This window comes from Pteropus medius, unplaced genomic scaffold (genome assembly GCF_902729225.1).
Source record: "Pteropus medius unplaced genomic scaffold, Ma_sr-lr_union100, whole genome shotgun sequence".
Lineage (NCBI taxonomy): Eukaryota > Metazoa > Chordata > Mammalia > Chiroptera > Pteropodidae > Pteropus > Pteropus medius.
In genome coordinates, this window is record NW_024351730.1 from 38,971,933 (window position 1) to 38,996,735 (window position 24,803).

The 24,803-nt window shown below is 34.6% G+C and overlaps 1 protein-coding gene across 1 annotated transcript in view; it reads right to left on the minus strand.

Annotated features, from left to right (window-relative positions):
* Positions 1-24,803, minus strand: part of UNC5C (unc-5 netrin receptor C) — a 341,084-nt gene that overhangs the window by 77,419 nt on the left and 238,862 nt on the right. Inside the window, exon 4 of the mRNA XM_039845741.1 lies at positions 19,318-19,421. Coding sequence (XP_039701675.1) covers positions 19,318-19,421 — 104 coding nt within the window. The remainder of the gene's footprint in view (positions 1-19,317; positions 19,422-24,803) is intronic.

The window sequence follows — 24,803 nt, forward strand, 5'->3', positions numbered from 1 at the left end:
AGAAGCAGTCCCTACCATACCAGCTAAGAGGGCTGCTCTAGAGCCCACTGCCTGGGTTGAAAATTGATCTCTGCCATTTCTGTGCCTCTCCTAGCTAAGCTTCTTATCTTCCATGTGCCTCAGTGTCCTTATTTATAAAATAAGGATAATTATCGAAACCATTCCACAAGATTTTTAAGGATAAAATGAATTAATATACAAATTACTTAGTACCTGGCATACAGTAAATATTCTTCAATTATTATCAATATTAGATGAGTAAGGATATACTAAAAAAGATAGGATAAAACCCAAATCACTCTAAAAAAACAAACAAACAGAGAAATGTTGTTAATCTAAAAACAAAAAGTAAAATATCTTAATGTCTGAATTTCTTCAGCCTTCACTGATGTTTCTATTAAGACAAAGTCAACTCAACATTAGATTATAAGTCTTTAAGATTGTACTAGGAATATATAAGTGATTAAGTATTAAATTGGCCAATCTAGTTCATATATTAGACTTAAATACATATTTCCAATTACGTTCTGTGAGTCCATTCTAGAGATATAATTAGAATGTATGTATTTTAGAACATGACATTTTAATCAGTCTATATAAATATTATTTTCTAATTCTTTTAGGTTATAAGCAAATCATCACACTACACTAATATTTAAAGGTATAAGTAGAAAAGATTTTTTACAAAAGAAATTTTATAACATTAATTTGATATTCATTATTGTACTTAGTAATAAGGTACAAATAATGGGAATTTATATATTACCATTATTTTACCTAGACCTAGACCACCTACATTTTTATAGTTCTCATTTTACCTCTCTGAATTCTCCAGTTCTTTTCTCTTGCAACTTCAAGTTAGTCCCCATCACTTGCTCTTTTAATGACATCAGTCTCTACTCCACCCTACCCCCAAACAATGGCACACGCATCATTAGTTTTAAAACCTTTATCCAAGTCTCAAAGAGATGAAATTTCCTCTTAGCACATCTGCTCTCCCCATCTTCCCCCAGTTCAGGAGTGAGCATCCTGAGCTCTTTTTTCTGCTTCTCTTTCTCCCTACACAAAAAGGATTCTGGGGCAGAAGGACTGGCCTAATGAAAAAGAAAAGGGAGAAATTATGAAATAGTCCCTATGGTTATGGAATAATTACTATCCTTTAAGGTGGGAAAAGTAGGAGATGCAACATGGAAGGGAAGAAGGCACCCTATGGTCCCTAATGTGAATCCTGACCTGGTTTAAGAGATTCAAAAGCAGAACATTTTCCCTGAGCTGAAATTGGGAGGACAGAGAAGGGGATGAGAAAGATGAAGCATGTTGGTGAAGAGTGAAAACGGAGGAAAACAGCGAGCTTGTGTTGATCATTCCAGGTACCTAGCTAGGCACTTTATATACCTCACAATAGCACTGTGAGGGAGGTATTTATATTCCCTTTTTTCAAATGAGAAGACTGACTCTCATAGAGAAGAACTAGCATCGGCTCACACAGCTCATGAGGGAGCATAAATCTGAAGCCAGGACTTCCTGAGCTCTGGGCTCTTCTTTGCCTACTAAGCAAAGAACTGAGAGGAGACACCCGTAGTGCTGCAGAAGTGAGCAATGACCGGGTGGGCTCAGGATCATGTGGTGGTGGCTGGAAGAGGCTGGGACACCAGTATACACCCTAGCCATTCCAGATAGGGGCTTGGGCTAGCTTCTAGCTGGTGCTCCCCAGGAAAGCAGTGCCATCCATAGGAAAGAGACATAAGACTCATCTTATGTTATCACCATTACGTTGCTCACTGATGAAACCAACAAAGGTCTACTTTCAGAGCTGACAGGACTGAGTGAACTTTTATTTCAGTGGCATCAGGAAAGCCTCCTTGCTCCCCAAAATTACTCCCCCAATTTTTGGCAGTGACTTGAAATGTCTTTAAGAGAGACCAGTTTTTAATTCTACCATTAGAAGTTTCTCTTCATATGCAAATTACCTGGAGAAATGACATCTTAAACTGAAGTATTATAAAACATGACATATAAATGACAAAGGGAAAATGCTTTTCAGTTTAGATAAAGAGGAATTAAAAGGCACTAGGATTTCAAACTCGGATTCAAGTACCCAGCATGTGCAAAATTTTCTAAGAGGTACAGAAGTAAAAATATTTTTAGGGGAATCAGTATTTACATCTTTAACTTCCACATGCATTTCATCCTAAAACTAATTGCCTTGAGATCTCGCCTTCTGCTTTCCAAAATAAAGGCATCCTTTGCCTCCCAATCTTACCGTGGTATATTGCATAAGGGTGTAAAAACCTCCAAGCTGCCACAAGTAAATAATTGGGAATATTAGTGTGGTAGTTAAGAGAGTTAGGGGCTGTAATGACAGGGTAACAAATACTTTTGCAAATTAGGTAGTTCAAAATTCTCTGCTTTCATCAAAATTGAAAGAGGACCTTATATGCCAGCTAATGGGTCACTGAATATAAATTTTGATGATAAAAACACTATGTGGTTTTTGGCATACTATCTGTAAGATGTGCAATTAGTTGAGCGAAAATGTTACACTATAACTCCATGTATTCCTATTTATTTATTTATGGATGAGAAGAATCTCAATTCATGTTTGAATCTATTATTAGTGACAGATAGAAATAAAATTTATTTTATCCTGTCATATCAGCAGAAAGTAACACTCAAACATGCTAAATGAGCTGAGTGGGAAGATAGCTCCATTACACCTATTAAAAGATGTATGTCCAATAAAAATTTAGTCTTTAAACTAAATAATTATTTATTAAAATTTGCAATATATTTGGGTTCTTTAGACAAATCATGTACTAATCATAGTGAATATACTGAACTTAATTCAAAAGAAATTTAACATTTAAATATGGTCATAAAAAATAAAATTTATATGTGTATTTATATTACAGAGAAGTATGAAATAATCAATAAAAACCTTTATGCACATAATGTATTATATTTGGGGAAAAATCTATGAAGGAAATGGTGTAGAAATACAAACTAAAATAGGAAAAGGAACACTGTAAAATTCCTTACTATGAAGGAAGAATTTGTTGTCATATTTTGTCAATGGATGATTTGGGGTAAGAAATCATTGGAATGTTTGCATTCTATTAGGTTATTGTTTTATTTAAAGATTGTTTATAATATACCCAGACATAATGTCTTTTCCCACTATTTAATTTCAAGATAAAAATTTTAGATGCCAACTTAAAATATATACTTTACATATTATGTATATTATACTTATATATAATAAAAATATATAAGTATATATAAGCTCTTTTAGGAATGCTAACAAAAATTGGAAGATCACTGCATTGAGACCTGGGAAGATGGTGATTCTGTCATCAAGAAGGGAACTCTATCAGGGGAGAATGACAGAGGCTGAGAATTAGGAAGACCGAACAACAGGATAATAAGAGCGGGAGTTGGAGACCAGTGAACAGAATTCTCCACGTATTTCTCCTGGGTGCTTATGCAGTTGTGTATATCACTTCACTTTTACATAAGGCCAATGAGATCTTGCCAAAAGACACTTGCATCTCAGATGAAGGCCCAGAGTTATGGCACAGCTATCCCACTCATTGATTCTATGTTTTTAGGTAAGTCACATAACATCATTAAACCTATTTTTTCTATCTTTAGAATAAGAATATTAATATATTTTCTACCTTCCTCATAAGGTTCCTATGAGATATTAAGAACATAATATGTATGAAAGAATTTTTGATGATTGCTATGTGACTTTATGCTGCTGTTATGTTATGATTATTTTTCCACATACTAAACCATTTATTCCAGGACTTCAAGTTAGTGTCTTTATTAGTAAATGACTTTTAGAAATTAAGATTTAACTTTAATAAACAGAAAAAAAATTATTTCTAGTACAAAATGAAAGATATTTTAAAATATTTTTAATGGGCATATTTTTTACCTAACGGCATTCCATCTAATTCATTCCTAAAGACACCTTTAATTTGCACATATCCAGATGCCATGATTCACCCATATTAAATCTAAACACTTTGTAGCTCTTTATTTTTTTAGGCAATATTCTCCATAGCAAAGATAGCTGAGCAATGTGATATAGTTCTGTAAGAGCAATTGTGAGAACTTGTTCAACATTCAATCAAGGAAAGACAGACAAAAGTAAGGTCCTCTTACTCTAGCTGAAAAGTTAGCAAACAGGAAAAAGAGAAAGTTTATCCAAAAGACACAAACTTGAGGGTGTATGCACCATACCCAATGCCATTCCCAATAGCCTTGCTGAATCTTGCACTCAGAAATTGCACGCACTGGCCACTTCTTCCACCTCTTAGAATCTTCTGGGTTCTAGATCAACAAATTACTCAATATTTTTTGTAATCTTCCTTAATATCACTAGATAACATAAGTCTTTTATTTTTCTAACAGAACAAACAGAAGATATATAAACTCCTCTCAAAGCTCTTCTCTTTCTTTTGAGTGTCAAGTCACTCACAAACATGCACATGTCTCCTCCATTCTAAAAACAAATCAACAACAAAATTACCCCTTGACATAACTACCCTTCTTATCTATGCTTCCACTTGCTCTTTCCCTTGGTAGTTAAACTGCTTGAAAGAGAGAATATTCACAGTCTCTGTCTATTCACCTGCCCATTCTCTCTTCAATTTACTGCTGTCTAGATTCACACTGACCACTCTACTCAAAATTCACTTTCAGAGATGACCAGCGGCCTCCCTAATTACCCAACCAAAGGCATTTTCTCTCCCTCTGCTGTTTTATTGCCACCTGGTTATCTGTTCTTTCCCATATCCTTTTCACTTATTTCATCCATCATTTTCACATAGTCCTTTTCATTTTTTCCCCTTTTAATTTTACAGCAGTTTCTCAACTTGGTGCATCAGAATTAGCTGGGTAACTTCTCATGTTTTGGGTCCCACCTGCAGAGAATCTGACAAAGGGCCTGGGCATCTGTGTTTTTGAAGCTCTCCAGGTGATGCTACTGTGCTGCTAGTTTTCAAACAACTGGCATACACTCTTACGGCTGTTAAAAATCATTAACTTCAGTCCCACTTTTTGTTAAGCTCCATTCATATTTCAATTACTTTCTGGATAATTCCATCTGAATGCTCAACAAATATAAAAAGCATAGGAGTTGCTGAATTGGTCTCAATATCTCCTCACATCAGTCCTCTCTATAAATTTGTTCTTCCTGGTCTTCTTGATTAATAGAGTCATTATTCTCTTATTCCTAAACTCAAAGCATACAGCAATCCTCACATCTCTCTTCAAAACCACTCCATTAAGTATTAAATGGTCCCTAAAATCTTTTTTCAAATCTGGCCCCTTTTCTCAAGTCATTCTCTTAAGTATTGTGATACTATTTTAATTCCAACCATTCTCACTAAAAAAATATAATAATAAATCTTAACAGTAACTCCAATAATAAAGTTCTCCATTGTGTCATTGTTTCTAGGTTAAAATCCAAACTTCATAATATGCATATAAAACCTTTTATAAGCTATCTCAATTATTGCTCTAGATTCACTTGAAAACTTAATCCTACTCTCTAAACATAATGAACTTCCTAAAGTTTCATCAACATGTGACCATTATTTACATGGCCACTCACACCTTTGTATTTTCTTTGCAGTCTACCCAGCTTTTTCTCTTCCTTTTCTGCTGAGAGAATTCAACATTTTCTTCAATATTTACCTAAGGAGACACTTCCTTTCCAAAACCTTTTTTGTCTCTGCTAAGCAGAGTCAGTATTTTTTTTTTTTTATGTGCAACTCCAGTACTCTTTTAAAACCATTTATCATATTGTACTGTAATTTGTGTTAAGTTTCCAGATTCACACTCTGGGAGCTTTTGAGAGCATGATTGCACATATGTCTGTATGATATATTCAATATGATACATTTTGTACATCTCTGAATATATATACATTTTTGTGTTCACAGTCTCCAGCACAGAGCCCTAGCAGAGATGTTCAGTATGTATTGGTTGTTCAAAGACTATTTGTTGAGCATATGCTATGTGGCCTCACTGTTCCTGGTACCTGGAATGCATTAATAAACTATAAAGATGAAGTCTGTTCTCCAAGTAACTCTCAAGAAAGAAGAAAGACAATGTACAAACAAATAGACATATTGTATAATTTCAGGTCCTAAGGGATAGAAAAAATATCAGTCAGCATTATACAATGCTTTAGACCAAGAGTCAGAAAACATTTTTCTGTAAAGGGTCATTTAGTAAATATTTTAGGCTTTGTGGGCATGTGTTCTCTAAACAGCAGCTGTTTACAATATGTAAACAAATGAGCATAGTTGTGTTTCGATAAAATTTTATTTACAAAAACAGGTGGTGGGCTGTATTTGGCTTACAAGCTATAGCTTGCTGACTTGTTTTAGATGAAAAAGAAGGCCTCTCTGAAGAGGCCACTCTAGGACATGAATACCCAGAAAGAGTCAATCATACTGAGCCAGAGTGTTGCAGGTACAGGAAAGAAAATTGCAAACATTGCTGTTTGAGAAGCAGAAATAAAGAAAGCCTTCATGGCTGGAGTGTGGGAAAAGAATGAATAACTGAATGAATGTATGAACAGAGGCATGAATGAATGAAGTTTACTCATATATAAAATAAATACTACCATAAGCAACAAGGTTTAATAAAGAAGCATGCTCTTTGAATGTAGCCACATTCAAAGAGAGGAAAGGAAGACATGACTGCATAGGAAAATAAAAGTCAATAGTATCTACTAAAAATTAGTTCACTCACTGAACATCCACTGAACACCAACTATGTAACGAGGCCTATCTGCTGGTGCTGGAAATTAGACAAAATTTTTAATAATTATGACTTTTAAAGTTTCAGACAATCACAATGTTGGATTCTGTCAATTCTTAGCAACATATATATTTTGATTTCTAGAAGCTAAAATATGACCTCTAAGTACAAAGAAGTGCTATTTATCACAAAACTAAGAGTAGTACTGTGGTAACCAAAAATATGTAAATAGAACTACCAAATAATTTTATTTTAGAAAAATTTTGGAAAAGAATTTGGGATATCACCAGATAAAATACACTTAAAGATCATTGAGATATTCTTTAAAATGTATAATTGAGTTTAATTTCTTTTTTAAATCATAAAATTCTAAAATTTTCATATTTCATGCAGTGTAGATAATAACATGCAACACAAATAAACATGCTTACTTTTAGAAAATTGATGAGCTGATGTAACATCTTTTAAATAAATGACTTTTCCCAAAATGTATCTTTGTCCGGATATTATCTGATTAGTTCATGAAAATTGATCAACTAAGGCTATATACAATTTGCATCATTTTAATGAACTAAATTTCAAAAACATACAGTCAAAAAAACTTTTTTTTGGTTATAGGAAAAAACAGAGGCTTCAGAGTTAGTCGCAGTTGGCTAACTGTGTGTCCCAGCCTTCCCACATACAGAGTTTGCAGCATTGTGTCAATAAATGTAATTGCCTCTTCTCTAAGGTGACCCAAACAAAGCTATATCTACAGCAACGTGTTTCAAATGTTGAGGATTCATTGTTCCTTCATGTCTCTATTAAGAAGTACATATCTTCAAATTCATAATACCAATCTAGAAAGCAAAATCTGGGAGAAATCTGACTTTCACTTTACCATTGTATGGGACTATTGGTTTTGGTTTATGAGTCTTCCTTCATAAAACTCTCCCAATGAGGGAAGTTTCCCTTATATACAGTCTCAATTCCTGCTAGTGTTTGTACCAGAAGAGCTGTCATATTTCTAGCTTTCCTATATGAGGAGTGGTTCTCAGCTCTTATAGTAGGAAGGTAAAATGTTTAGAAATCTCTCTAACAGTTGTCTTATAGTTCTATTGGCACCTTCAGTTCAGCACAGAGTTCTCAAAACACTAACATGATTTTATTAATGAAGATGAGTGTCTCTCAATTTGATTATGTTTTAGGACTGGAATATACTGGCCCTATATTGTGTGTTCCCGGAAAAGTTGTATAAAACTGCCATTCTTTCCTGTGTGTGGTATGATTTAAGGATCAACTTTTTTATTTTATGTCTCCTAGATGCATGGTTTTATAGTTTTATTGTTACGTGTATTTTATAAAATTCAGAACTATTGGCTGTATAAATGCTGTCAGGGAGAGGGAAGTTTTGCAGCAAAACATGGAGATCATTTTTCAAAGTCTCAGCCTTTCATAACCTCCTCTGAGCAGATTTCTAGCACTCAACAATCCTCATGTTTCAAAAATTCTCTATTATCTCTTCCTTAAAAACCTTATTTTTCAGTTTAAATTTAATTTTTGATTTATATCAGCAAAGAGAGGAAAGTGGATTAACAGTCTCAATAGAGTATCCGCTTATAGCTCATAATTAAATATGGGATAAATTATAATCTTCAATTTAATCTTGACTTCCCAAACTCGTTTCCTCACCTTTATTCTCTCCCCTCTCCTCTTTCTAATTAAACATCGTAAAAGATAGACTACTTAAGACAGATTCCCCAAACCTCCACTGTTAGTTAAGAGTCTATAAAGTAGGAGACCTATTTATACAAGATCATTATTTTCCAAACATTTTTTATCTCCAGTAATTTTTTTTTCATAGTTTACTACTAAAATTATTTAAAATACAACTGTTCATGTTTTACTATTAAAAATAAAATACAAGTATTTTGGGCAGAATGTAATAATAATAAATAACAACACTTTCTTCCTTCTGGTTGCCTCATCCTTCCCAACCCCTGGGGAAAAGGAACATATCTCAGGATGATTCATATATTAGGGCTTTCTAGGAATGCCTGGCACTAGTATTAGCAATCATAACTATTTCCAAATATGTTACATCTGCTCTAAGTTGTTTCTTTGTTTTGTTTAAGCAAATCAGTGTCACAGTAAGAAAATGAATTTATAATATGAAATTCCAGTTTTATTTTCCGACCAAGTGTTTCGAAAAGAAATGACTATATATTTGAAGCCACAGTAATAAAGACATTGTAACAAAAAAGATGATGTTTTATCTTTAGATAAGAAAAGCACATAGTTGAATATCATTAAATATCAGGAGTGTAGCCATATTTGCTACAGTGCATGTACTTCAAATTCTAAAGTAAACAAAAAGCTTTATCTAAAAAGTGCTTAGGAAATGCTTTGACTACCTTCAAGAAGACTAATGTGTTGTTTTCATAACTCTCTTCTCCATACTGCCAAAATCAACGCAAGGGTAGAGGCATTACTGTATTATGACATAATTTGGCTACATCTTCACTTCTCTAAAACCCTGCCAAGTGTGGACCACAAGTGCCAATAAAACAACAATAGAAGCAATATCAATTTTTCCATTAATCAGAAAGCTCCAAAGTTAAGACACAAGGAAAGATAAAAGCAGAAATTGTAACCAATTATAAATCCGATGGTGATTTACATGTTTACAACACTTACAATGTAATTCTAAAGGCTGAAGTTTGTAATTTATTTCAGTATGATCTTTTATATCAGTAAAAATTGATTCTTTTTGAGAGTTTTAAATATTTCTACTTCAGAACTTGTTTCTATAGTTCATGGTAAATAACATTACCTGCATTTTGCTGATAGAGCAGTGTAATTTATTTTCTTTAATGGAAGGAAAGACCACTTAAATTCTTTGTAGAAGTCCTTTAGAGATAGTTGGACATTGTTAGGAAATTACTAGCAACAAGAGGTGTCCAGCCTCCCAACCTTTGCCCTTATGATACATGAACTTGTTAACCATGTGATTGGTTAAGGAATCGTCTAATCATATATGTCAATAATAAAGAGAAAAACACCTTGCAGTTTTCTTTCCTATTCTACTCCCCTGTGAAAGACAGATGTGTTGTGTCTAATTATTCTCTGATTGGTATCGGGAGAAACATTAACATAATTGGCACATTTGTTCTAATTAGCAAAGGGAAACTGCCACATGCCACCCAACATGAAAAGTGAGTCCAGCAACCATTAGCTAGAAAAATCCACATCTATCCAAAATGTTACCGTTAAACTCAAACCGGGGCCCCTCAAGTCAGAACACTGAGGCTGAAAATGAGACAGTAGGTTTGAGAAGAGTGTTTACATCTAAAAGAATGGAGATTCAGCTTAAAATCGTTGTATGCAGGTACATTAATCAAACAAATGGGAAAAGCAATTATGGAGCAATTATCAAAATGCACACTCAGCCAAGCCAAACTTCTAGAAGGAGAATTTAGCTAGAAATTGGGAGTCTGCCAAGTTTTACTGACTGGTTTAGAAGTGACAAGTTTGAAGGTTTTTCTGCATGTGTTTTGTTTTGTTTTGTTTTTAACTTTGCCCTTTAGACCAATGATTCTCAAACTTTGTGGCATTTTAGAATCACTGGGAAGCTATTAAAAATCTTGACAGCCAGGCTGCTCATCATACCTATCAAACCAATATTTTTAGGGTGGAGAAAAAAGCATTAGTATTTTCTAATGATTTCCAAGTGATCCCAATGTGTATCCCAGTATAAGAACTAGTACTACAGATTGGTTCTGATGATCTTGCTAAAATGCAGATTTTGATCAACTGGTCTGGGGTGGGACCTGAGATTCTGCCTTTTTAAGAAGCTCCCAGTTTATGTCAATATAGATAATTTATGCAACACACTTAGAATAGAAATCCTGGACAATTCTGAAAGATATCTATAGCTACTAAGACTTCTGTAGACTTTCATCAGATAGGGTTTAGCTCTAATTGCTCCAGAGTTTGAAATCTCAGAATTATTTTCTTCTGGATCTTCACACTGGAAACAGGGCTCTTACCATCCCTTACAGGTGCTTCACATCACCAAGAAAGTCTTCATTATAGGATGCAAATGAATGTTCTTTACCCATAAAAGTTTTGGATAAAAAGTGTCTTAAAATACAAGAAGCAAAAGGCCATTTTTATAAAAGTGTAACAAGAACCACCTTCCCACCCAGGTTATCGTGGAGACACTGTTTTTCATGTTCTCTCTTGTCAAGAGTCAGAGTCTGCTTTGTTTATGCAGCTATTTGGTTCTTAGAGTTGCAGTAAAATAAGGCAATGAGTCCACAATGAATTCACTTCTGTGTTGACCACTGCCCAATATACTTTGCACCTTCTAGTAGGTTTGTGAAAGTATGTGCATTTTTATGCTTTAAAAAAGGGCTGATCTTCAAGCAAGTTGAAATCATACTTTTAGATAATTGAAAAAAAAAATAGCCAAAGGATAAAAAGGCAAGTGGAAGCTTTAGTGACGTTTTGATCAGTTGCAAAGGGAAGGGATTTGTTAAGAAAGGGCAATTGTTTTCCTGCTGGAGAAATGCTCCCTTAATTGCACATATGTCTGGCTCATTGCTTTTGAGAGCTGAGTGTATGCAGACCATATTGGAGAGGCACACTTGTCTTGAAATCTGAAAATTTCCATTTCTAAAGCCTAAATTTGACCATGAAAAGATAAAACCAAGTTAGCATATGAACTAATAGTGACAACTACCAAAAAAACTCAAAGTAGAATGATTATATCTAATATCTTCCAAGGGAGCAAAATGACATTGAAATGTCCTTAATATGACAATTTTTTTTTTTTTTTTAGGGTAAAAGGACTATAAATTGACTAGTTTATGGATAGTTCCTAATCAGTCTTTATTATAAACTTGCCTTTCTGGATACGTAACTCTCACCATTTCTCCTTATTTACTAATAAAGAGTATTTGGGACTCTTGCTGAGTGTGACCACCTTCAGAACATAATGCCTTTTTGCTCTCTTCATGACTGCCATTTTTCATCCACAATGAGTTTACAGTAAATAGGGCCCATTGAAAGAAATTCCAAAACAAGACAACTTATGAAAGAAACAGAAACTTTTTTCAAGAAATAAAGTCTTTGGAAGTAAAAGACGCATCTCTGTGATTACAGACGCAGGCTAGGCCATTGCTTGTTGCTGAAGCACCACTGAGAGAGAGAGATTGTGAAAACAGCTGAGGTCTATGGACCGACCACTAATTTGAGGTCATCTAGGAAAAGCTCGCTCTAGTGGGTCTACTGAGTTTAACATGGAAGATTTTACTCTCTTCTGAAAGGCCAAATACTTTCTAGATTGTACTCATTTAATGAGATAAAATTTAAAAATCACTTTCAGAATTTTTCTTCCACCGAAATGAAAATATATCCTTTGTTGCTCCACCTTTCTTCATTTCCTCTACTCTTACCCTAAAACAAGCAACCATCTTCCCTTGCTTGGGTTAAGGCAAGATCTACTACATGGTATCCCTGCTTCTAGTCGTACACTTCTAAAATCTATTTTCCACACAGCAGCAAGAATGATCTTTGAAAGACATGATAATTCTTTACTAAAAACTCTGAGGACCTTTCGTGCAATCAGAAACACCTGCAAACCCAATACCACGTCTTTGAGTCCCCACGCTTGTCCTACTCACTCTAACTGAAAGTGTCCCTGCCTCCCTCATGGATCACTGTATCTCAGAGACACTAGCCTCCTTTTTAATCAGTAACCATGTCACCTCCTTCTAAGGGTGTTCTGTTCCCCTGGCTTGGAATTTCCTGACCCAGATCTTTTCAAGTCTGGCTCTTTTGTGTCATTCAGATCTCAGCTCAAATATTATCTCCTCAGACAGATTCTCCTTGGACTTTAAAGTGAGTGACTCCCAATCCCCAGCAACCATCAACCTCTCAGATAGCACCTTGTCTTATTTTCTTTAACTTACAGTGATCTGACAAGATCTTGTTCATTTATTTCTATTTTTATTTAGTGTTTTGCTTTGTTTTATTACATTTTAAGGACGTTGACTGATTGTATCTCCTGCAACTAGAAGATTATCTGGCACAGAGTGAGTGGACAATAAATATTTCTTGACTAAATAAATGATTTTTAAAAACTGCATTTTGTACTACAGGCTCAAAGAAACCACTATGTATGTGCAGAAATGTAGGCATAAATCTATTATAAGAGAAGTTTATTATTTCTTATCATTTTTTAAAAGTTGATGTCAATATTGTTTAATTTTATTATTATTTTAATTTGGTTTCCTTGGTTATCCAAGCTTATGGTAATCTCTGTGTATATGATCTATTCAGGGCAGATAATGGCAGAAAACATATAGGGGGGACTATACTGAAGAGGTGACATTGCAAATGTCGATTGGATGAATGCAAAGCTTGCAAGCTATTAGTCAGGAAACCTAATACTTATGTGAATCTGCATGGCTGATAATCATCTCATAATCGTAATCCCTCTTGTTGCTAGACACATGCTAGGAGAAACTTCCAGCAGATATTACTGGGCACTGAAAGCAATGCCTCCCTTTAAATTAGTATTCTTCTTTTCTCTCGAATCTCTTTTGCTTACAACAAATATAAACCCCAGTTTGAGAGACACTGCACCTGCACAGAAATGCATCAACATAAAGTTCCAGCTATGAGGGAATGACAGCGAAACCTGCATGCATCTCATGAAACAAAGTGTTCAGCAGCAATTTAATAATCAATTAGATGGGGAGCCACCTGATGCTGCTCATTTGGCTGAGCTTCCAGTGGCCAGCAGCGTTTTGCCCTGGCACTATCAGCTTAAAAAAATCTGTTCCCTGTTTATCAAGACTAATCTCAGCAAAATAATCTATTCTTTTGCATGTCACCCCATATTTTCCCACTTGCTAATTAAAGATGCAAATGTTGATAAATAAGATGACGGTTTCGAAGCACAATTGGGTCAGTAAGTTGAATACTGTATCTTGTTCCTCTAATTAAACTCCTATGAGAAATAGTCAATTATAATTAGAGGAGCAATTATCCTCTTGTTAAAGGTGAAACAAATCACGAGTTTTAGTGAAAAATTCAGTTCCATCCCTTTTGCCATGCCAATAGATTTGGTATCTATTGATGTTTTGATCCCAGTACTCTCCAAAAGAGATAATCCAATGAAATAAAGCATCTCTGAGTATATTTCTGGCTCACTATGTGACAGCAACATTTTCTAGGCATAAACTAAAATGAGCAAAGAGAGATTCATTTCATAGAGTGCTGCTATTACACCAGAGGAGCAACCCAGCACCCGTTCTTGGGCACGTTCATTTTCAGGCTTCCTTAGGGAGATGGAGAAGTTTCTGTTGAAAGGCAGGCAACTGCCTCCCCAGAAATGGAAGAAAAGAACTATATTTTTGGCTTGATCCTAGCAAAAGAGTTATTGAAAATACTGAGCAACATCATTTTGTAGTATTATTAGGAATTCTTTTTCTTTCTTTCACCCAGCCTAGTCTTTTAATTTTGATATGATGATTATTAATCTGCCCTATAGTCCTCAAACTAAAATAGTTCTCAATGACCTTTTATTCGTGGTCCTAGGCAATTGGTATCCTTCTGATGGACAGATTCCTGTACCCCGCACTGAGTTCTCTCAGTAGGGTTGTGTCTTCAGAAGTGACAAACATCCTTTATCTGGAAAGTTCCATTTCCTGAGGTGCAGCCTCTGTGTTACAGCGACTCTTTATTTCATTTAATTAAACATACTTAGAGAATCTACTAAGAAACATACAGTCTGCTGGCATTAAACATAAACAAAAACCCTTTTTGCTCCTATTTCATCAATCTAGTCAAACAGACAGGAGTAAACAGATACATTCGAACACAAGTAGTCGTCAGGGCCATATAAAATCACGGTATACAGGATCTGCCATTTAGCCAGTTATTCTGGTTCGTCCATACCAGGTGTTGAATAACAAATAATTCTGTATCTGCTGCTAAATAATGGAGTACCCCTCAGCCCTGGGATCCCTGGGCCATCTTGTGATTCAGAAGATAATGAGTTTATACTTATTACAGCACAAGGGCTTTAGACTCTGCCCCTGTGCTAAGGAAGCCATGTGATTGTTAAACATTTTAAATAAGAAATATAGACACGAAGTAAGGGCTTGGCGATGAGACCAGAAGAGAGAGAGCAGTCAAGCCTAGAGCTCTCAAACCACACACAGGGTGCCCACTCACAGTTTTTCCTAACCAGTGAGTATTGAGAGGAGTTCTTGGTCAAACCTGTCTCCAACTGCAGAGATGGGAGTATAAGAAATCCTAGATTGGCTTCTTTTATCCTCTAAGACTTTCTCTGTCACTCCCTTTCCTTCAGCTCTGAAAAGGAGAACTACCAACAGTAGCCTCAGCTCAGATTTCTTCTTTGGAAGAAAATATGAGGACTGATCCAATGTCTTGGGACCATGATGACTAAATGAAGAACAGTAACTTTAAAAATCAGAGAAAGGACAGCAGCACATTATGGCTTGCTGTAGTTATTTACATTAACAAGTCATTTATAAAGTGGATGTTTACATAAACAAGGGCATTTGTTTCCTTGTTTTAAAGCTCACAATGTAACCGAAGTGTCCTACGATAGATGATTGGATAAAGAAGCTGTAGTACATACATACAATGGAATATTACTCAGCCATAAGAGAAGATGAAATACTGCCATTTGTGACAACATGGATGGACCTTGAGAAAATCATGTTAAGAGAAATAAGCCACACAGAAAAAGTTGAAAATCATATGATATCACTTATATGTGGTATATAAACCTCAAAGCAACAAATGAATAAGACAAATAGAGACTCATGGACATGGACTATAGACTAGTGGTTACCAGAGGAAAAAGGGGAGAGGAGAGGTAGTTGGGGTAAAGGGGATCAAATATGTGGTGACAGAAAGAAATCTAACTATGGGGGGGTGAGCACATAGTGTAAATATATATATGCCTTACTGTTAAAGTGTACAGCTAAAACATTGAATTTCATTAACCATGTCACCATTAAAAATAAATAAATAAATTAATTAATTAATTAAAAAAAATAAAGCTCACAATGTTATCTTCATTTGCAGCATTTATGGACTCTAACCAAAGCAATTGGCTAGAGGATACAGGAGGGCAACTTGGTGATTCTTTTTTTATTTCTAAATTTATTGGGTTGATATTGGTTAATAAAATTACATAGGGTTCAAGTATACAGTTCAATAATATGTCATATGTATATTGCATTGTGTGTTCAACATCCAAAGTTAAGTTTCCTTTTGTCACTTTATATTTGATCCCATTTACTCTACCTCCCCTCTCCCCCATTTCCCTCTGGTAACCTCTAAACTGCTGTCTGTGTCCATGAGTCTCTGTTTGTTCATCTTGTTTATGTGTTGCTTTCAGTTTTGTATCCTACATATCAGTGAAATCATATGGTTCTCAACTTTTTCCATCTGATGTATTTCAGTGGCCAAGACATGGAAACAACTGAAATGCCCCCTGTTGGATGATTGATCATTCTTCATAGAACAGAAACTTCATCTCTGAATATACCACGGTGCCCAGCAGAACTAAAATGTGCTCAGTGACTCTTTTGAATTCTAGGGCTTGAATTCATCTTCTGTGAATCAAGATGTGATAATATAATAATAATACTAATGATAGCTGATGTTTCTTGAGTGCTTTTTACATGTTTTAAGTGATTTGCATATATCTTCTTTCATTTAAACTCCGCCACTATATTCTGGATAGGTACTACCATTATCTCCATTTCGAAATTGAGGAAACTGAGGTACAGAGAACTGAAATACCCTGCCCAAAGCCAGAGTTTAAAATAGTCATACTTGGGCTTAAATCTAGAGTTCTGTAGGGAAACTAGTGGAGACTAAAGGCAAAAGAGAGGAGAAAATTAAATGTTATTTATTACCTCAGAAATGCCTGTGACATTATTTGCATGAAATAGAATGCCATTTGATTTAAGATTAGTAGAGTTATTTAGAAAATTACTGACTTGTATGGGAGAAAGAAAATTATTGCCTCCTGATATTCTGCAAAGAATGTGTCTGACTACTTCTTCAATGGAGCTAGACATGTACTTATAAAACAAAGATCAATTGACTTGATCAACCATGTATGCATTGAATATTTACTATCCAAGTTCTTCAGAATCATTTGCCTTGGATACAAAAGAAGCGGAAATCCTTGCCACTGTGGCCTGGGAGAGAAAGGACTGATTTTATTTATGGTAAAACATAAGGATTTTACCTGTTGGTTTCTCTTTAAGATCAATATTTCATTCTATGCTATTTTTATGCTTTTATATTCCTCAAGCAAATAAATAGAATATTAAATAATGAACTCATTTATCATTAAGTTAAAATAATCTTATGATCCTTTAAGTCACCAAGTTACATTCCATCCCTTTCTTTTTAAATTTATCTGCCCCTATTGAGCAAATGACAGTTGTAATGTGTCACATTAAGGTATGCATTAGCTTTTTGATCTTGGTGATTCTAAAGATTGAAAAGAATCTATATAGGAATGTATTAATCTGCTCTCCATTATGTGTGTTTGACCTCTTTTCTGACTCTAAAAAGAAAAAAAGAAAGAAAGAAACAAAATGCATTAAGTAGTGTTCTTTGAATGTCAATGGGTACATGATTTTTGAGCTTGCCAAGTGTTAATTGGTCTTTTCCCTAGTGATGATACAAATAATATTCACAGCCAATTAGTTTGCAATCATGAATCTTTACTCCTGGACAAAGTGAATGATTTTGTTGAGGAGACTAAAAAAATGAAGAAATTACTAGTATCTTTTACTGAAAACCTTTGTAGGGATCAGCTATCTTTAAGAAACATCCAGTGAAAATGTGGCTATGGATGCCCATGTTTCTCAAGATATGTTCTGGTCTTTAAGGTAGTTTAGTGAGAAGCTGGCATTAGAATTAGAAATAAAATTAAGGAGATAGATTCACTATTATAATAAATAAAATAAAATATTGAATAGTGAAAAGTTGCCTCTTTTCTAATCACAGTAAATCATTTTGTATGTCAGTGTTGGAAGGTAAGGTTTTGGTGTGATTGGAAAAACCATCTATAATCATGCAAAACCTCTGGTACAATGTAAGTGCCATGGAATGCCAGTTACAAGACAAAAATAGCTTTATTCTTTCAAAGTTAAAAAAAGAAATTTCATTAAAAGTGTCACTTTGTATCTTTTCATTGACACATAGAATATGAATGGCTGTGACAGAAAAATGGAGTCATTTTGTAAGAACACTGTCTAAATTTCTAATTAATTTATTATTGTCATTAATTTGGAAAAAGCAATCATATTTTTAAATTTTATTGTCATGGGACCAGCTAACTGAGATGACTCCCACCTTTGCTTGAACTTTAAAAAAACCAAAAAACTGTAGAAATCTAACAATAAGTGTATTGTTAGTTATTAAACATTTTTGGACAAGTTGTAAGTCTGAGTAGTATTATTTTGTAACTTCTTAGATAAGAACAATTCAGGGCTTATTTTTACAAAGTATCAGCTAACCCATATACAAGCCCCAAATGCAACAATTTAAAAAATGCCTCTTTCCATATATGCAACAAAGAGTAAAAATTCTGAAGGACTCAAGGTAATTTGGAGGATAACAAGATCCACCAACAAATTGACAGCTATGTCAAATTAAAGTTTTTCTGGGCTTGTAGGATACTAGATCAGTTAGAGTAATAATGCTTGATGTATATCAGGATGTCTCTTAATAATCATAAAAGGATATTTTTCAGAGTTTGAAATTATTTGTTAACAAACGAAAGACACAGTATTTAATGATTTTTCCTCAACAATATATTCTAACATGATGGGAGTGTCTCAAGGAGAGCATGACACTCTCTGTGGTACTGTGGGCCTATCCTCCATAGACAGGCATTTTCAAAAGGCATTTATTGTATGGTGCTAATGAAAAGTCATTATATGAATCAGATCCATAACACTTCATTAGCAATCAATAGGCTTTGTTTTAGCAAAAACAGGAAATGAAGATGAAAAGCTTATAAGATGAAACTAATTGACACTTGTTATTCCTCAAACATTTTTATTCCTCGTGTGTGAATATGGCTTTGAGGTATGCCCATGATTACATCATGGAACAGGAAATACATATGTGGAGTGCACAGGCTCACTGACATGCACACATACACACAGACACACCTTCCCTTCTTACATTTTTTTGCATATTATTGAGAACAATAATAAAATTGGTGTTACATTATTAAGTCATAGCAAAGAGAATGACAAAATCAAACCAAGCTGACTGTGGCTTTGTCCAGTGGGCATTCTAATTGACTCCTGAGTCATTAATCAGTTCCCAATCAATCTATTTTGCCAGCAGCAGGCAGTTAAGACTCCATTACCAACCATTCATCATGCCATACCCTAATTCACTGCACCATTAGCCATGGATTAGACCTCTGATAGAATAACTGCCAGTTGCTAAATGCAGAAAATTTTTGTTTCTCACCTCAGCCACTGGGATCCCTTCAGGTGGTCGACACTGGAGCAAGACTTCTTGTTCCAAGGATACTTCCTTTCCCAGGGGTTCCTGCTCAAATGTCTTCCGTAGATCTGGAAAGCACAGGTAATAAAATACATGACAAAATTAATTAGCATTTATTCATTTATAGAAAGTGCAATAAAATTTTCCTAGTTTAGTATTTTATGCCTTTGCATTTTTTTAAATCACATATTTTTAGCGCTGTATCACAATCTGGGTGATTATATTCCATGCGGAAGAAATTATGAAATTCAGAGGCTGTTAACTGTTCCTATTTTAATCTTCACTGGAATATTTTGGAGATCCTCATAGTAACAACTAGTGAAATTCGCTTCTTGCATTTCCTTAGTATTTCTTGATAATCAACTATGATGACCACATTTTTAATCAAAAGAACACCATCATCATGATTCTTATACACAAAAGTCCTTTTTGTACATATTTTTCTCTCTCTTCAAAATAGATGCTATTAAAATTGTATTAACTCTGAAATCTTTTGATTGATAACTCAAAAGCAAGTTTCTAGCTCAGAATGTAAAACAATGCTAGAATCCTGAAGGAATGAATGTGACCTCTTAAGGTGTCTCAAACACAAGGCAGTGGAAAGAGTAACTATTGGAATGAGTCCAGAAATCTATCACTATGTAATTATGTGGGAATTCTTCAATTAGAAGATTAAGTAGTCATTTCTGCCCAAATATACCAAGTACCTAATTATGTATTTATGTAGTTATAGTTGCCATAGCACTATGCAGACTTTTAAAAATTATTTTAGATGGACACGAAAATGTTAGAAACCAGCTTGTCATTTTAAACACCAGAATTAAAAAATATATAATTCAGCCATAGAGCTTTAAAGCAGCATTTTAAAAAACGACACACCAAAAAATTTATCACATACTTGTATAGTTCAGCTCTTTTGAATAAAAAGTTATTGGAATTTTCTACAGTTGATTTTAATAAAAATTTAATGACTCCATCTTTTCATCCCATGTCCCTGATCAAAACTTAAGTACCTAAAAGCACCATTTTAGCCTATCGAACTAATAAGTGGAAACCGAAAACTCTAGAGGAATATCCCTAATGTCTTTCAAGGAACTATCAGAAAGCACCACCTGGAAAAAATGTACTGAGAAAAAAATCTCTTGTTACATACTTGTCATTTTGTTGAATTTTTTGGCAAAAGAAAACCTTCAAGAGTTTAGGGATTGTGAGAAAATTATGGATCTATGTGGATCTGAGGTAAGATGAGAGTTTCCAAATGGTGACAGAATTTCTGTCAGAAGGGCTCTTTTCATTTAATTATTAAGAAATTGAGTATATTGTAGAAATAAACTTTTAGGATTCACAGTCATTGAACTTGAAAGTTATCTAAACTAAGCCCTTAATTTACACATAAGGAACAGGTTTATCAAATTACTCAAAGCCTCACAGCAAAATAATGGATGCTGCATTAGAGCCTGTTCACCTTGATTTGATACATATCTTGCTGTCCCATATATCCATTTCCTATCTCTTTTAGTTAATCTGTGTCCTTCTAACAGAAACATTAAAAACTTTTCTGCTCTATTTCTCCTGATATGGTAATTTCTCTTTTTAAAAAAATCTGCGTTAAGATAAAAATTTTGGTAAAACACTAAATACTAATAAAAAAAGAGCTACAACAAATAAATTTTATGAGATAAAATGTTCTCTACAAATGTTCTTTTCACATATCTTCTCTGTAAAAAATATCTACTTTTTGAAAAACACCCATCTGATGTGGGGTAGGTAGAAGATATAATGAGTAAAATTAGTTTTCAAATAACATACTAACTCACTTCCCATTAAATTCATCGGCATATCATACAATGCAAGATGAGAATAAGAAAAAGTGAGGCACATATGTATCCAAATAGTCAAAACAAATTCCTTTAATATTTATTGATTAACTCCTTATGATAGGCACATTACTAGGTTCTTAGGATGAAGATGTGGGAGATACAGAATCAAGACGAGAAAGGTAAGTTGAGATCTGCTTATGAAAAGTCTTTCTGCCATGCTAAGGAATGGCAAATCCTCAAAGCCTTCTAAGCAAAAGAAGGAGATCAGATGTCATATTGCCCTCAGGATGACAGACGGATTGAGATAGTGGTGAAAAGATAAAAGGCAGTTTGGGAACCATTTGAATAAACCAGGAAGGATGATTAAGTCCTGAACTCTGCTAGTGGTAGTATACAGAAAGAGGAGAAAGCAAAATCTAAAAATAAATAGATCACATTAGGGAAGACGTAGGCATTTAGAAAGTGCCAGGAGGCAAGGATAATACTATATTCTTAGCTACTGCAATCGTTAAGTTGGAACCTTTACTAAATGAAATACTAGTACCGAATTGGGCAGGAAAGTGAGGAGAAAGACAGCAATTTATGTTATTACATATTCAGTTTGGTGCGTCCAAAGAAGATTCAAATGGAAAAAATTCAGTAGGTCCAGATCATGATTTCTCAGCATCAGCACTATTGACATTTGGGACTGGATAATTCTCTGTTGTGGGCTGTCCTGTGCATAGGAAGATACCTAGCAGCATCCCTGGAATCTATCCACTAGAAGTCAGTAGCACCCCTCCCGGCCATGACAAAATAAATGCCTCCAGACAATGCCAATATCTCCTGAGAGGAACAATTCCCCCAACTCGAGAATTACTGGGTCTAGAATTTGAAAATGAAGTCTGAGTAGATTTGTGCTTTGTCATCTAGGAGAGAGCTGAAGCTCTGAAATACGTGATATCACCAGGGGAAAGACTAAAGCACATACAACAACAACAAAAACAACAACGACAACAACAACAACAACAACAGCAACAAACTGAGGACAGCAACATTCAAGCGGAAAAGCTGCCAGCAAAAATGACATGGTGTGAACATCGAAGCAGGTGAAAAACCAGAGACAAGTGTCAGAGGAGCTAAGAGAAAAATAAAGTTTAAAAAAGTTCGGAGGACAACAGGACAAATGCAATGAAGAAATCAAAGGGAGAAGTTACTGTTTTGAGAAATTTAGAAGTGAAGGAGGAGTGGAAGCCAAGCAATGCTCACAGGAACTGCGGAAGTAATCAGGATAAGTGACCACTCCTTTGCAAAATTTTATGGTGACAAAAGTCAGCGGCACCATTAAGGGGTGATGGGCTTGAATGAGGCACGTTATAATTCTTAGGATATGGTGTAGTTTTGGGCACGTTTTTCACATTCCCACCACATGAAGTGACATCTGATGAAGATTCTTGCTTCCTAAATGAGAATGGTGACCACACATCAGAGGCATGTACTTCCAGAGACAGGTTTAACGAAACCATCATGGAATATCATATAATTACTTCATTTTAATGGTTTGGTTTTAAACTCTCTATAAATTTTATGTAATTCCTAAAATGATCTCACATTTTACCCTCCACAAGATGATACTTCTTCCTGAAGAATCCTTTTAATTCCCGCTATTAAACCTCTTTTCTGGCTTTCAGGTAGTGTAATGAGCATAGAACTTATTGTGGCTGTCCAGCATTCCAGCTCCTCGTTTCAGTATGCCTCCACATTACTCTGCAAGCAGAGGGTGGGTAACATTTTAAGCATATACTTCATCATTTGGAGAGATGTGATAGGAGGCAGGCCAGGTGACGAATGAATAAGCATGAAAAACGGACACTTGTCAGCTAGGAATTAGATGTAAAACAATAGTTCAGAATAATGTGGGCATTCTTGTCAGGAAAAAGATGAATTTCTGCCCTTGGAAGACCCTTTATGATTCTAAATTTCTGTTTTCTTTCCATTAGTTCTAAGGCTGCTACTAAAATAAGTATGAAGTCCTTTCATTATAACCTAGATTACTTTTGCAAAGTCAACTTGGACTACCTCTGATTTAGTCATTGATTCCATTAACTAAAAGAAAAATCAGGTTTGTCATATGTGTGCATTTAGAGAGATGTTTACTTAAGAACATGAATATTGGCTTACTAAATCCACAAAGGGAAATCCAATTAGCAGATATAGAATCAGACCTGAAACTACATGGATTCGTATTTACTATTTACACAGTAATCAAAGAAAGGCTTTTAGAACACAAACACATGTGGGCGCAAATGATGTCTCATTTTTTTATTAGAGAATTTTGATGCTTTCAATAAATTTTCACACAATAATAATATCGCAATTACAAATTATGTATAATTCATGGCATTCTACAAACATGAACTTTATTTTTTGAGAATGTGGTAAAGACGAAAGAAGGCTTAAGTGGGAGTTCAAAGACTTTGTAGCCTTCATCTTCCTCATTTGTAAAATGAAAGTAAACGAATGAGTGCTTTTGAAGGTCTCTTTTGTTGTAAGGGCCTATGACTGAATAGACTAACATTTTAAATATGCATTTTAGACAAAGAAAAGCTTATCCTTCGTCAAATACTTTTTGGTTGTGATAAAGCTTTAAAGAGATATACCAAATATCAGTGTCCAAAATTATTTTTCAATAATCAAAGAATTGACGTATCTTTGAAGAGAACAATTTATAATTTTCCCCTCAGGACAATTTTCATGGAACTTTTGGACACTCAAATAAAAAGATATGGGTAAGAGTTAGCAAATGGAAGAAGGGTGTGTTTCAAAAGATTTAGTGTTAAAAATATCAGAAAATTCTTTTTACAAATCCAAGGAAGTAAAAGTCAGCACGAAAGCAGATAAATATTAAAGCTGACGATTGTAAAGGCATCGGGAATTACTTTGAGAAAACTAATTTTCTGTCTCCATGGGAACATGGAGAAAGAAATGCCTATCCAAAACAGTATGCAAGAAGCCCACAATGTCAATGTGCATATTTATGAATGGGACAGAAAATCATGTTTCCCCTACCTCCTCCCCCATCAGCAGTGACATCCCTCAAGCAATTCCGCTCGACACAGTATGAAAAAGTGAGTGTGACTAACAATAAGAAAGGCAAGGCTAGACAGGTCAAAGCTTTGAGTATAATGGGTCACACTAACCATCCAAGCACCTGTGAGCCCTGCTGATTTTGGAGGAAACTAGGAAAAATATCAGTAAAAAGATTTCCCTATGGTACAGGTAGGTTGCTGATACTACCATCTTTGAAAAAGAAAATCAACATGTTATTCCAAGTTTTAAAAAATTATTTACATTTATTAAAAATGTTAATTCCATCAGCAATTCTACTTTATTATGTTGAAAAATTTATTAGAGTAAAATATTTTTTAAAAGACAAAATCTTGGCAATGTGATAGACTAATACAATGAAATCAAGAATTCTCTGAGGGGTATACTTCAGTAGGCTTTTCTAGTGGAATTAAAATCCTTAAATATCACAGCATAATAAGATAATTGAAATATTACATTATTAATATTGGTTATTTTTTGTTTATAGGCATCATAAGGTTTTGTGAACATTAAAAGAAATACTGAATCTAAAAAGATTTTGAA